The 12,749-nt window shown below is 41.3% G+C and overlaps 2 protein-coding genes across 3 annotated transcripts in view; one reads left to right on the forward strand and one right to left on the reverse strand.

The window, feature by feature from the left end:
• The window catches only part of dtnbp1a (dystrobrevin binding protein 1a), a 345,343-nt gene extending 337,948 nt beyond the window's left edge, over positions 1–7,395 (forward strand). For both annotated transcript variants that reach the window (XM_085988856.1, XM_085988854.1), the window contains one exon: positions 6,698–7,395. In XM_085988856.1, coding sequence (XP_085844982.1) covers positions 6,698–6,930 — 233 coding nt within the window. In that variant the 3' untranslated portion in view covers positions 6,931–7,395. The remainder of the gene's footprint in view (positions 1–6,697) is intronic.
• Positions 7,396–8,128: 733 nt separating this feature from the next.
• Positions 8,129–12,749, reverse strand: part of LOC147117669 (protein Jumonji-like) — a 434,885-nt gene continuing 430,264 nt past the window's right edge. Inside the window, 1 exon segment of the mRNA XM_085988853.1 lies at positions 8,129–10,026. Coding sequence (XP_085844979.1) covers positions 9,847–10,026 — 180 coding nt within the window. The 3' untranslated portion in view covers positions 8,129–9,846.

Below are 12,749 nucleotides of genomic sequence, written 5' to 3' on the forward strand. Positions count from 1 at the left end.
CTTTCAATTTGATACCATCCTTAACTTCCTTAGTTAGCCACGAATGATTCATCCTTCGCGTAGAGTCGTTCTTTCTTACTGGAATATATTTTGTTGAGTTATGAAATATCTCCTTAAATGTCTGCCACTGCTTATCTACCGTCTTACCATTTAATCTATTTTCCTAGTCCACTTTAGCCAACACCAACTTCATACCTTTATAATTGCCTATATTTAAGTTTAAGACATTCGTTTCAGACCCAAGTTTCTCACCCTCAAACTGAATGTGAAATTCTATCATGTTATGATCACTCTTCCTCAAAGGATCCTTTCCTATGAGATCATTAATCTGTCTCATTATACATTACCAGATCTCAAATTCCCTGGTCGGTGTTCCACAGCGTATTATTCTAAGAAACCATCCCAAATACACTCTATGAACTCGTTCTCAAGGCTACCATTGCCAATTTGATTCGTCCAATAGATATGAAGATTAAATCACCCATGAATATTGCAGTACCTTTCATTTGATCGAAGTTTTCAAGATATTAAGGGGAAAGGATAGGAAGATAGAGAAACTATTCTTTCTGGTTGGAGAGTCGAGGACTGGGGGAGCATAGTCTAAAAATTAGAGTCCGACCTTTCAGGAGTGAAATTAGGAAACACTTCTACACACAAAGGGTGTTTGAAGTTTGGAACTCTCTTCCGCAAATGGTAATTGATGCTAGATCAGTTGTTTAGTTAAAAATCTATTCCTCTCATATTTTAAAATTAAGGTATTAAATGAGAACGGGCAAATGGAGTTAGGTCGCAGATCAGGCTCGAGGGGCTAAATGGCTACTCCTGTTCCTCTGAACCATGTGGTTAAGGAACAGTGTGTGGTGACTGCTGTCCATTTTCCATCTCTTCCTCTCTGCTTGCCATGGCATAGACAAAATCAGGAAGTAGGTTTGTGGGTATTAATGGACTTGAGCCTGTCGTCCACTCCACAGAACCATGTGTTAGAGAACCACCACACCTCTAATTTTCCACATGTGCCCATTTATTCCTCCTCCTCAGTGCCTTTTCTTTGGTCAGCACTTCAGCCATAAATTGTTTTTTGTGTAATCCTCCCTATAATAAGTGTGTCGCACAACTGAAAGTGTTCTCTTTAAGAACCAACTCTATGCATTTGTGATAATTTCAATAACACGGTATGCTATGGGTAAACTCACCAGTGTTGCTGAAGAGAGGCGTATCCTAGAAAAAAAACCCAAGCTGGGCTGCTTGTGTACACCTGGCCCGTGGTTATTGGTTATTCTGATATGCAGTTTGAACATACAGTATTTTTAAACTTGGTGTTAACTGTGCTTCTTACCAGCAGCATGTTTTACTAATGTCAGTCTCTAATCAGTGTTTGGTTTCCCATACACAAGTCCTGAGGGATAGGATCGTTCTTCCTTTTGAATCCTCCACACATCGTTAGCATGGACTGAGATACCACATTTGAGCAAATTCCATCCCCCAACCCCTCCACTTCCCTCCTCTCTTTTGAGCAAATTCCATCCCCCAACCCCTCCACTTCCCTCCTCTCTTTTAAGGCCCCACTTGTAACCACAGAAGAGATTACAGCCTAGAAATTCACTATGGCCCCGCCAGCTGGCTAGCGCCCAAAAGTTAGCGCTGGGCGCGGAGCCAGTTGCGACCGTCAGATATTCAGTTTTTGCGCCCCAAGTCGGAACCGGGCGCTATTCCAGGGTGTGGCCGCCCCCGCTTGGGGCGCTGAAACTGAATTTCAGCGCTATAGGCGCCGCTGCGCCACCCGCTGCGGAGCGGCAGGCCTCCTCCTCTTAAGGGGGAGGTGCCTGCAACGGGGAGATCGCCGCTGGATAGTGCCGGCAAATGAGCCCGGCACCACGGAGAAGTGCCGGGTTCGCGGAAAGCAGCCGGCAATGCCGGGGGGGGGGTGGAGGAGGCCGGGGAAGGAGGTGTGGGCAGGCAGCCGCCGAAAAAGCGGCCGGCCGCACCTCCACCTTAAAGCGCCCCACTAAGGCTACAGTACGGTCCCGTTTTCTGGTCGTTGTTTGTGGCCGCTGCGGAAGAGGCGGCCGCAACTAAATATGGGGATCGGGCCGGAACCGAGGCACTGCGCACACCGATGACGTCATCGCTGCCGGCGCAGCGCTAACGGTTACCGCTGCGCTGAATATCAGCGCAAACTCCTGTATTGGCGCAGAAGCCCTCTTTAGGCGGTAAGTGGCCGCAAAGCTGGCAGCGCCTTACTGAATTTCTAAGCCTACTTCTTTAAGATTATTGTTGGATGTTGAAAGATAATCAACCTTACTCCCGCATTGTATTAAAGCGCTGCACCATTAATTTGTTTGTCCCCTGTCTGGAAAACATTGCAAGTCTGTGAGACTTATTTAGCTAGCATTTTGCCAGCACAGTCTATCATGACTTAATCTATTGTCTCATCTTTCGACGGTGGGTACATTGTGCATTGTACTTCTTTAAAGATTCAATTTTTTCTTAAAAATACTTTGCAATGGTACTATCTAAAACCAGATTCAAACCTACACCGTGTTCCTGGAGCTTCATAGTAACAGCTGCCCATGACTGCCGTGTTTCTAATCCTCAACAATTCACACAATGTCTGCAGTTGAGTCTGTTTCACCTGTGGTCTCTGCTATTGCAGTCAGTGGAGATTGACTAGGCCTCTGCTCTGAATCAGAAACTGCAATCTGAGAGTCCAGTTACAGGATGGACTACAAGCAAGCCCACATGACAGCCTCAAATTGCGAGCAGTGCTTAGATACTTGCAAAGTCTGGTGGTATAGCTTACACTTTGGTGCCCGTCTCACAAGGTGACACGCTCAGTATAACTATGGACAGCACAAAAATGCTCCCAGTTGCTTGACAATCCATCAAGAAAGATTCATCTCAAGATGGCCCAGAACACATTCCACACTTGGGCTACCCAGCAATAGACCTCCTCATATCACCAACCCCACATTTCTGCTCAAGGATTAAGGACAAATCAATGTGCAGGCTAGATAATCTTTTTCATGAAAACACATATTTCTGTATGCATTTCCATTACCTAGGGTAATTTAGACCCTCATCGCAGGGCTCCCCTAATGGTTTAACTGGTTAAGCTAGCAAGGAACTGAACTATATAGACCTGAAGGCATTGAGCTCAATATCTGCTCTAATGAGTTAGCTGATCTTATCAGAGGTGACACTGAGGCACCACAATTGGTCTCAGTACCCTTATTAGGGAGTGTGAAAATTGTGCTTACCTCTTCAATCCCCATCGTTATCCAAGAACCCCTACTGGAAGTAAGGATGTGTAGACAGTGGTTAAGAGAGGATGCTGCTGGGTGAAATTTGTCCTTCCCTCCCAAACAACCGCTTAGTCTGTTGGTAGTCACCGTCTAGAATCATCCATGAAAAATGGGCCAATTTGGTGAGATACAGGAGGGTTAGCTGGTGCTAGTGGAACTATAACCCATCAGTGCACAGCCCGTACCGAAGAGTGTGGGGAAAAGGAAGAAAAAAAGACCATTGTAGCATCCCTAGCTTAATAGCTGTTGAGATCTGCCCTGTGTGAGATTAAAGAGTAAAAGTTCTGATGGAGCAGGAACACTATGCAATTGGGCATCCACCTGCTGTGCTGCAGAGGCCACTCCCACCACAATTTCTGGGTTCAGCCTTCATTTACTATTCTGTGCAAGCCCCTTCCCTCATGCAGCAGGTTATTTCTAAGAGTTTGCACATAAAATGGTACAGCACAGGGGAGTCCCACTCCCCTGTTCTTTCCCTATAGCCCTGTCATTTTTTTCCCTTCAAGTATTTATGCAATTCCCTTTTGAAAGTTACTATTGAATCAGCTTGCACCACCCTTTCAGGCAATGCATTCCAGATCACAACTCACTGACAAAAGAACCTGAGGAAACATTTTTATACAATCACCTTAAATCTATGTCGTCTGGTTACCGATCCTGCTGCCACTGGAAACAGTTTCTCCTTAGTTACTCTATCAAATCTCCTCTTAACCTTCTCTGCTCTAAGGAGAACAACCCCAGTTTCTCTAGTCTCTCCATGTAACTGAAGTCATCCCTGGTATCATTCTTGTAAATCTCCTCAGCACTCTTTATAGCCTGGTCATCAAAGTGTGATGCCCAAAATTATAAAGGTTTAGCATAATTTCCTTGCTTTTGTATTCTATGTCACTATTTATAAAGGCACGGTTCTCGTATGCCTTTTAAACAGCCTTCTCAACTTGTCCTGCCACCTTCAAAGACTTGTGTACGTACATCACCAGGTGATTCTTCCTACCAAAATGAATCACTTCACACTTCTGGTGTTAAATTGTCTGTATGTCCTCCTGACGTCTGTTACCATCCTCCTCACTGTTTAATACATTTCTTCTGAGTTTTTTGTCATCTCCAAACTTTGAAATTCTGCCCTGGATACCCAAGTCCAAGAGCAGTGGCCCAACACTGACCCCTGGGGGTCACTACTGCACACTTCTCTCCAGTCTGAAAAACAACCGTTCACCACTACTCTTCTTTCTGTCCTTTGCCAATTTTGTAGCCACTGCCTCTTTAATCACATGGGCTTCAATTTTGCAAAAAAGTATAATGTGGTAATTTATCAAACACCTTTTGAAAATCCAGATACACATCAGCCGCACTACCCTCATCCACCCCTCGCCGTGACTTCATCAAAGAACTCAAAAGCAAATTGGGTTTGACTAACTTGATTAACAGACCTGTGTTCGCTTTCATTTATTAACCCATATTTTTCCAAATGGGGCGACTGGCTTGTAATTGCTGAGTTTATCCCTCTCCTTTTTTTGAACAGGGGTATAGCATGTTCAGAGCCATAACCTAGGCCCTTCTTGACAAACATTTCCTGGGTCCCATTCCTGTGTATTGTACTTGAATTTTTACCCTGAACTGATGACTTCAAGCAATTCAACATTGCAAATTGTATTAACTGTCCTCAGCAGTATCTAGGATGTAAAAAGATTACCTCCTACTGTTTGGTTTTCTTCAAGTGAGCACACGCCACACTTTGACCTTACTGTACCCTCAGACTGCACAGAAATCTCACTTTTTTAAAATATGCTGTGGAAGCTGCATGAGAAAGGAGTGGATTACACAGGGACACCTCTGATAATACAAAATGAGGACACCTGCCTTTTGTAACCAAACCGGGCTCAGGACTGGGCCACTTCAGCAAGATGTGGAGGCTGCTCATTTGAATAATGCAAGTTATGATGGTTTCTCTGAGCCAATTCAAATCTCTTATCAGTCAGTCTAGTTAAAACTGTTTAACTGGATCACAGGTCACACATTCCATGGTTGATTCATTTTCTCAATTGAGTTTTACATCAATATTTTAAAAACACATTCAATGGAATTGTTAACAGCACTGGTTGGGTGATCAGAAGTCATGCAAGTACAAGTTAACTTGGTAAAGATGCTGCATTTAATTGGTTTTCAGAAATCTTGTCCCTCTTTCTCTCCTCTCTCTTCCCCCCCGCCCCCTTGAATTAAAGTTGGCATTTCATCAAGTAATTAGAATTTATTGCAGAAAAATTGCAAACTGCCTGTGAGGTGGTTTTAATGGATTTTGTTTCACCTTTGGGTCGATGAGCAAGCTGGATTAAAAACTCAATAGACTGAAATGAGAAACTTTATCCTCAGACTAGCTTTGGATAGTGATGTATTTCCTAATGATCTCTTGCAGTATATTGTAGCCCAGAAATTCCAAGAACGTCTGCCATCCTGTCCCCTGATCATTAATGTCCGGGCCTTTTAATTATTTTGGGCATGCTCCAGCACGATTGGTGCAGTTAAGCTGCCCATATCACCTTTGAGCAGGAAAAGCATACGTGCACACTGGTCCAGAAGAACTTGTTCAATGCCAGCTTCCATAATGTAATTGGTCGCTCTGTGCTCTGTTACACTACTGGAAAAACTGGCCTTTAAAATCCACCCTCCCTTGGGAACCCAATGACTGGAAATACATAGCCATATTCCTTCATTTGCATGTTATGCTTACCCATATTTGGGCATAGTTACCCCCCCATTAATCCAGAAATTTTGACATTGTGCTAAGTTTTCCACTTGAGTCCACTCCCCCCAGATTTGTGTCCCTGGAAGTTCAGAGCAGCAAGTCTTTCTATATTATAGAAACATTACTTACAGCAATTGACATGAGTATAATGTTATTTATGGTCTTAAAAGGGACACAGCTTCACCCTAGCAGAAGAATATTATATTCTGTTATTGCATGGTCTTTTATAATAGTGTAGCAGCTAGTGTTACTGTAACACCACAGGTGATCATCTAGTAATAGCATCTGCAACGTCACTTTTTTAAACAGGTGCAAAACAATCTGCAATGGAATCCAAAACTCATGAGGCATCTTCCAAACTGACGAACACTGAATGAATGGCTTTGTTTACTAATTAGATTTTGCAGCCTTAAAAAAGATACAGCCATGGTAGTACATTGTGCATAAAACCTTCTAAAACAAAAACAGAATTAGCAAAATCACATCTGTTTGTAAATATTTTAATATATACTTAGAACTGTGCAGTGTTGGTATAAAATGATTGGGTATCTCACAGATGGGGTTGCTTGCCATCCACAGAGCACTGACAGCTGAGCCAACAGCCAGTCATTCATCATAGTTAGTGAAATTATACTTTTCTCTTTTTGTACAGGGTCAGAGTCCGAGCCATATCAAAGTGAAATAACTCTGCAAGTGCCAAGCCAAGCTGAACTAAGACTGAAATTATCATCTTTCTCTTCCCCCGCCGCTGACCCTGCCAGCCACAGTTTGAGTGAAGACGACACTCCACTGGTCCAGTCTGATGAAGAGGAAGTTCAAATAGACACCACTCTAGTTGCAGTAAATTCAGATCCAAAAGAGAATGCTGACAGTGACTCTCAGTAAAGTGTGGAATTTCATTATTTGAGATGGCTTGTCAAAAGTTAACTGAATATTGCAGAAAGATCCACTGTGTGAAGAGATTTGTAATGGCTAATCCAGACCTTTTCCATTTTGAACGAGTATAAACTCCTGTTACCCAGTGTTTCTGCAGATTAACATTGATAATTATATATAGACATGCTGTGTAGTAAGTTATAATTGATCACCTGTTTACTTCAAATACAGAAGCACATTTCTCAGGCTTGACTAATGAACCTTCTTTCCCCACAAGAGATTATTTACATTTCTATGCACAGCACTTACTGAACCAATAGGTTGTCTTATTCTGTTAACAGGCAGTTCCCAACATGGTATGATGCATGGAAGGATCCTTTAAATCCAAATTTGCTTGTTTAGAGAGTTATGTCTGACTGAAGAAGTTGTGCACTTTGACATTGACATTGATTAATAAAAGAGTTTTGCAGTACTGCTTCGCTGCCATTCAGTTTTCATTTTCACTTAAAGCGCTGCCAGCTTGAACAATCAAAGCTGTTATGTTTGTATATATTTTTTTTAAACTTCTAAATACTTACAAGGTGCTTTTAGCTCGCCTTTCATAACTTTTACCAGCAAAAAGAGGGGAGACATGCAAGAATGGGCCAAGGTGATTCAAAACTTTGCTTGCCTGTGATGAAGTATTTTGCATTCTTGCTGCAACAACCAAGGTAAGGAACTGCCAAACAACATTCTACCTGGCAACAGTTGTTTTCTTTTGGTGGAGGAGAGGGGGAAAAACAGATAAAAGGTGGGCCTAGGAGTCTGCATGGCTGGTGAAAGGGGAATTAAATCAACTGCAAGCATGTATTACTTATAGCAAGAAATTAATACTTGGCCATAACACCAACTACCAGTACTGTCATGATGTTTTTCTTAAATATTTATTATATATATTTAAGAAAAACATCATGACAGTACTGGTAGCCAGTGTTGTGTTTATATATATATATAGCAAGAAATTGATACTTCGATACACAAACCAATGCTGTATTATAGTACAGAATGAAGTCTAGGCTGGTCCGATGAAGACCCAGACTCTTGCTGCCTCTCCACTATTTAAAAAAGCACATTAATACATAGTAACACCAAGCCCCACTGAATTTAGTGTACTTGACCAGTGTCGTTAATGTGAACAGTTAAAGAGTAATAACTCAACTTCACAGGAAACTGCTCAAAAGTTTTATTAAACTTTTAAGTACAAACCTGAAAAGTAAAAAAAAAACTCGCAATTACAACGTGAACTCTTTCCGCACAGAAAGGAAAGGTGCAGAGCAGCACTAATAAATTAAATGTCAATCAGTAAGCAATAGTCAAATATGTCTGCTCTCAAAGAAGAAACAAAAAATACATAGTAAGGCCATAAAAACTGGACAACCACATTTGAAAAACACTTGAAATCAGTTATGTTGTTAAATACTCCAAAGCAGTTCAGTCTTCTGCAGCAACAACAACCAACCAACCAACTAACAACTGGGAAAAATAAAATGACTTCTTGACAGTCACCACTGGCAAGCTCAGTGCAACATGGGTAGCTACAATTAATGTTGCATTTTCAGCAATGAAAACTAATTATAATGAACGTTTCCCTTTTTTTTAATAAAATACACTGAAAGGGGCAACAGCTACACCATTATTTGTTCAGTGATGTAAGCAGCACTTAAATGTTACAAGAAACCCTGTAAGCATCCAAAACCGATGAAGAAACTGAAACATAAGGCTTTTCTTCATCTCTTGTTTCTCCCCCCCCCCCCCCCCACTCCCCCACAAAAGGCTCAAGTATTTAAAACAATTTACAGGCATATGTACAAAGTTTGTTTTTGTTTGTTTTCTTTTTTCTTTTGTAATCTTTATTTTTTTTACAAACATGGAAAGTAAAACACAAATAGAAATGAAGGAAATGCATTTTCACATTTCACAAAGAAATATGCACGTCCTCTAGTGGCTCTCCATTGTGACCATCTCACCAATGAACTGAATATTAATGCTGATTCTGTGTCAAAAGGAAGGATGGAGAAGGAACACAGAGATGAAAGTGGAATTAAAATGGAATGTTACAAAGATTGCACATCTACAAAGGCGAAGCAGGGGAGCCCTGCTTCAATAATTTGATAAAGGACACCATTGTAGGGTGTTTTTTTTTGATAAAATGATTGACAGCACCAAAAACTTTATGAATTTGCTAATGAAAGTCAGGCACAGTTTCCTCCAGCCAGGCAGCCTTATTATTACAGATGCATAGTGATGTGCTGGTAAGGAGAAAAATATCACCTTTACTTTACTTTCAAAATCACCATTTTTATACTTTGTAAACCAGATCAAGTATCAGCTGCCATGACTCTAAAAACAATAGTACAATTTTCTAAATAGAAAAGCAAACTTTTCAACTTACACTTAACCAAAAACAACATAAAACTTAGCCAAACTGAAGCAGTTTCTTTCAAGTTTTACCTCCCCCTTCCTCCAAAAAGCTGCTCGCATGACTGAAATTGCAAGATAAAACACACAGCACTCAACTTCAACCTAGTTCAAACGGGTTTAAAACATCCCACCTGTTCACAGTAACAAAAAAATCAAACACAAGAGGTTTGCTTCAGCCAAAAGGGCAAATGCAAACTTGGATTACTGTTCAGCCCTTTGACTTGGTTTTTAAACAGTGAATGAAAACACTACTACTGCATTCCAAGGAATACTGCCAACCGCAGCGTCTGGTGTTCCTAAAAGAAATAAGCCAACATTTTAATGCTAAAACAAACTGCTTTTTTTTTCCTAAAAAACAAAACAGAAGTCATCTTTAGAGCTAGTGCAAAGACAGCTTGCATTCTTCTAGCAAGTACTCACAAATTATAGTACAAAAAAAACAACTGAGTACAAGACTTGGCAACTTCATGGGGAACTTGTAGCACTTCTGGACAAGGACGAAAGTCTAGTTGCTGGCACATCAATGGTCGCTCGCTTTCGAGGTCCTCTTTTCAGTGCAGGCTTGCTGGTACTGGTGGTGTTGTTGTTGCTGCTCTTAGCTGCTGCTTTTCCACAGATTTGATTGACTAAATTGTTTATTTGATCCTGTAACATTAAACCATTAAAATTACTATACCAAAAAAAACTATAAATTTCTGATACATTTGCACAGACTATTAGCATTTAATAAAATGGAATGAAAGTCTGTGCTGTCTTGAGTTTAGGAAGTTACAATGCAGTTCCTAGCTGCCTTGGGACTGTGGCAAAAACAAACGGCTCCCAATTCAGCACTAATTGACAGTGCCACTCCAACAGGCCCCAAGATTAGTTGATTTTGGAGATGGAAAGATTACCACACTCATACAGTTAAGGGTGATCGTGAGTTGGGGCTGAGGCAGATTGTTGGGTCAGAGTAGAAGGAGCATTAGGTTAGCCTTGATTTTAACCTGGAGTCTTAGTTAGCGGTGGGGAAGGCGAAGTGACTCCAAACCATCCCCCTCCCCCGGCAATGCGAAACCCAGGTGATTTTAACAGGACTCATCTGCATGCCGCCAGTCAGCTGCTCATGCAGAACAGAAGTTTGAGCAGCAGAAGATTGCTGCAGGGAGTAAGTCACAGGGAGGGGCCCAGGGAGACCTAAACTTTCCTGGGAGGGCTCGGAGAAGTACTGCTGCATTCTTCACCTGATGAGAAAACCACAACGGTTTAAGTGTTAAAATTGCAGTCAGGGTCCAATGACGTCATCGAATCCCAATCTGCATATTAAAGAAAGACCCCGCAGGCTTCAGGCGGGTGTTTATGCCACCTACTCAGAAGAGCAGGTTAAAACTGAAGACGGTGGGATCCATGCAAGTGGTCAGGGGTAAGTTACCTGGACAATTTTAACTGCCTACTCAGTTTGCCGCCACATAGTTGGCCCCTTCTGTATCTAGCTGGGCTTTTTACCTGACCTGAGAGTGATTGATGCGGACACTGAGTGGCTGAAATGGAAGGAGTTTCATTCTCTAACACTAACAACCTTGCACCTTGATAAGCACAGCAATCATGAATATGGATCCTGGAGACATATTCGAACAGAAAATTAATTTTCTCCAGTCTCAACTAATGAAGTTCAGGCAAGTGATTAAGATTGTAATCTTGTAATTTATTTAACCAACGACATTACTGGCAGAATGTTTGTAATATTGTGTTATTGAACAAACTCTACTGGCAAGTACAAGCAAGACCCTTTTCTGCCTGGCGACAGTTTCCAAGGAAATTTTCAAACTATACATGATGAGGTATATAATGGCCCAGAATTTGCTGACAAAGTAACAGCACATTTAATGACGCTCAGTATTCATGGTGCTCGGTGTTATTGTGTAAAACATACAGCAACCTGTGGCGAGGAAGAGATACCCCGTGAATTGCGGATCGCTACAAGTTGAACAACTTGCGAAAATGGCAGCTCACTCTCAACCAATGCTCCCTGCAATTTTTTTTGCCGCCTCGTGACCCCTTTAAGGGACTGCACGGGCCTTTCAAAATTGCACACTGAAAAGCCGGCTGCGTGGGATCCCTGCATAACCTAAAGGGAACACTGCTCTCAACCTCCCCGTTCTTTTTAAGAACTTGCTATATTTACAGATTAAACTCACCAGAAAGTTAGGGTTGGTACTTAATACCGTAAGTACCTTTTTATCAACGTGATAATTGTTAATACAATGCCAATCAACCTCACCAACCCAGAAAGAAAACATTGTAAACTGTTGAGTTTCATTCCTGCATGTAGTAAATTCTTCTTGATGTAAAAAATTTGAATTTTACATTTTCTTTCTTACTTTTCCTTTGTCTCTTTTTTTCCCTCTTTATTTCTCTTTCTATACCCGATTTGAATAATTCACCCCATTTCCTTCTCTGTTGTACGTCCAGCAACTTAAAAGGAATTTTTTCGAGCTGTAGGGTGAGGGGAAAAGTCTAATGGGACATGCCCCACTCCAGCAAAATCTGGGCCAATATATTCCAGTCTTGGGGATTGATGAGTCTGCATATCACCAGTCAATCATCAACTCCAACTTTCTGCTCAAAGACAGAAGACAAATCAAGCTAAAGGTCAGATGATCTTTTTCATGGAAGTGAACAGTTCTGTACAGACCGTGTGATAAATTTACTACAAGAGCACCACTGACTAGGCCTCAGACGAAGTGATTTGCCAGCCCTCTCAAAACAAAACATATGGTACACAACATGGAGGGGGAGCTTCAAAGCAGAAAATAAAAAGATAGATTGCCTACCTGGTGGGGTCTTTTTTATTATTTATATGATGTATATCCTCCATAGTGGGTTCAGGCTCTGGGGAAACCACATGCTGAACACAATGTGTCATGGTGGTGCAGATAGATGATGTCTTAAAACCCCAGGACCTATTCATTCTGACCTTAAGCTAAGCTTGATTTGAAAATTGAGACCACCTGACAAATCCTTTGTGACCAGACTGATTTTTTCGTAGCAAATGAGTCCCAAGTTTTATAAAACGGTGGCAGTAAGTGCTCAAACTCTCAGTAAAGATACTGAACGAATATACACGTCAAAGAACAATAAATCCTCAAATGCATGGGTCTTCAGTACGCTGATCAAATATATACGATTAGACTGAGGCTCAGGCTATAAGCCAGACAGTTTATTTAACACAGAACAGGCAAATGAATAGTAATCAATACCAACCAGTATGTTACAGTAATTCGAAACTTGACTATTTCTAGATAGCAAAACAATAGACACTGTGCTCCCTGAGCTATCTCTACATAGTTTGAACTTTGAAAATAAATGTCACTTCTTACACTACCATA

Source organism: Somniosus microcephalus, chromosome 5, assembly GCF_052327205.1.
Source record: "Somniosus microcephalus isolate GS21.2 chromosome 5, FLI_Smic_1.0, whole genome shotgun sequence".
NCBI classification, from domain to species: Eukaryota; Metazoa; Chordata; class Chondrichthyes; order Squaliformes; family Somniosidae; genus Somniosus; species Somniosus microcephalus.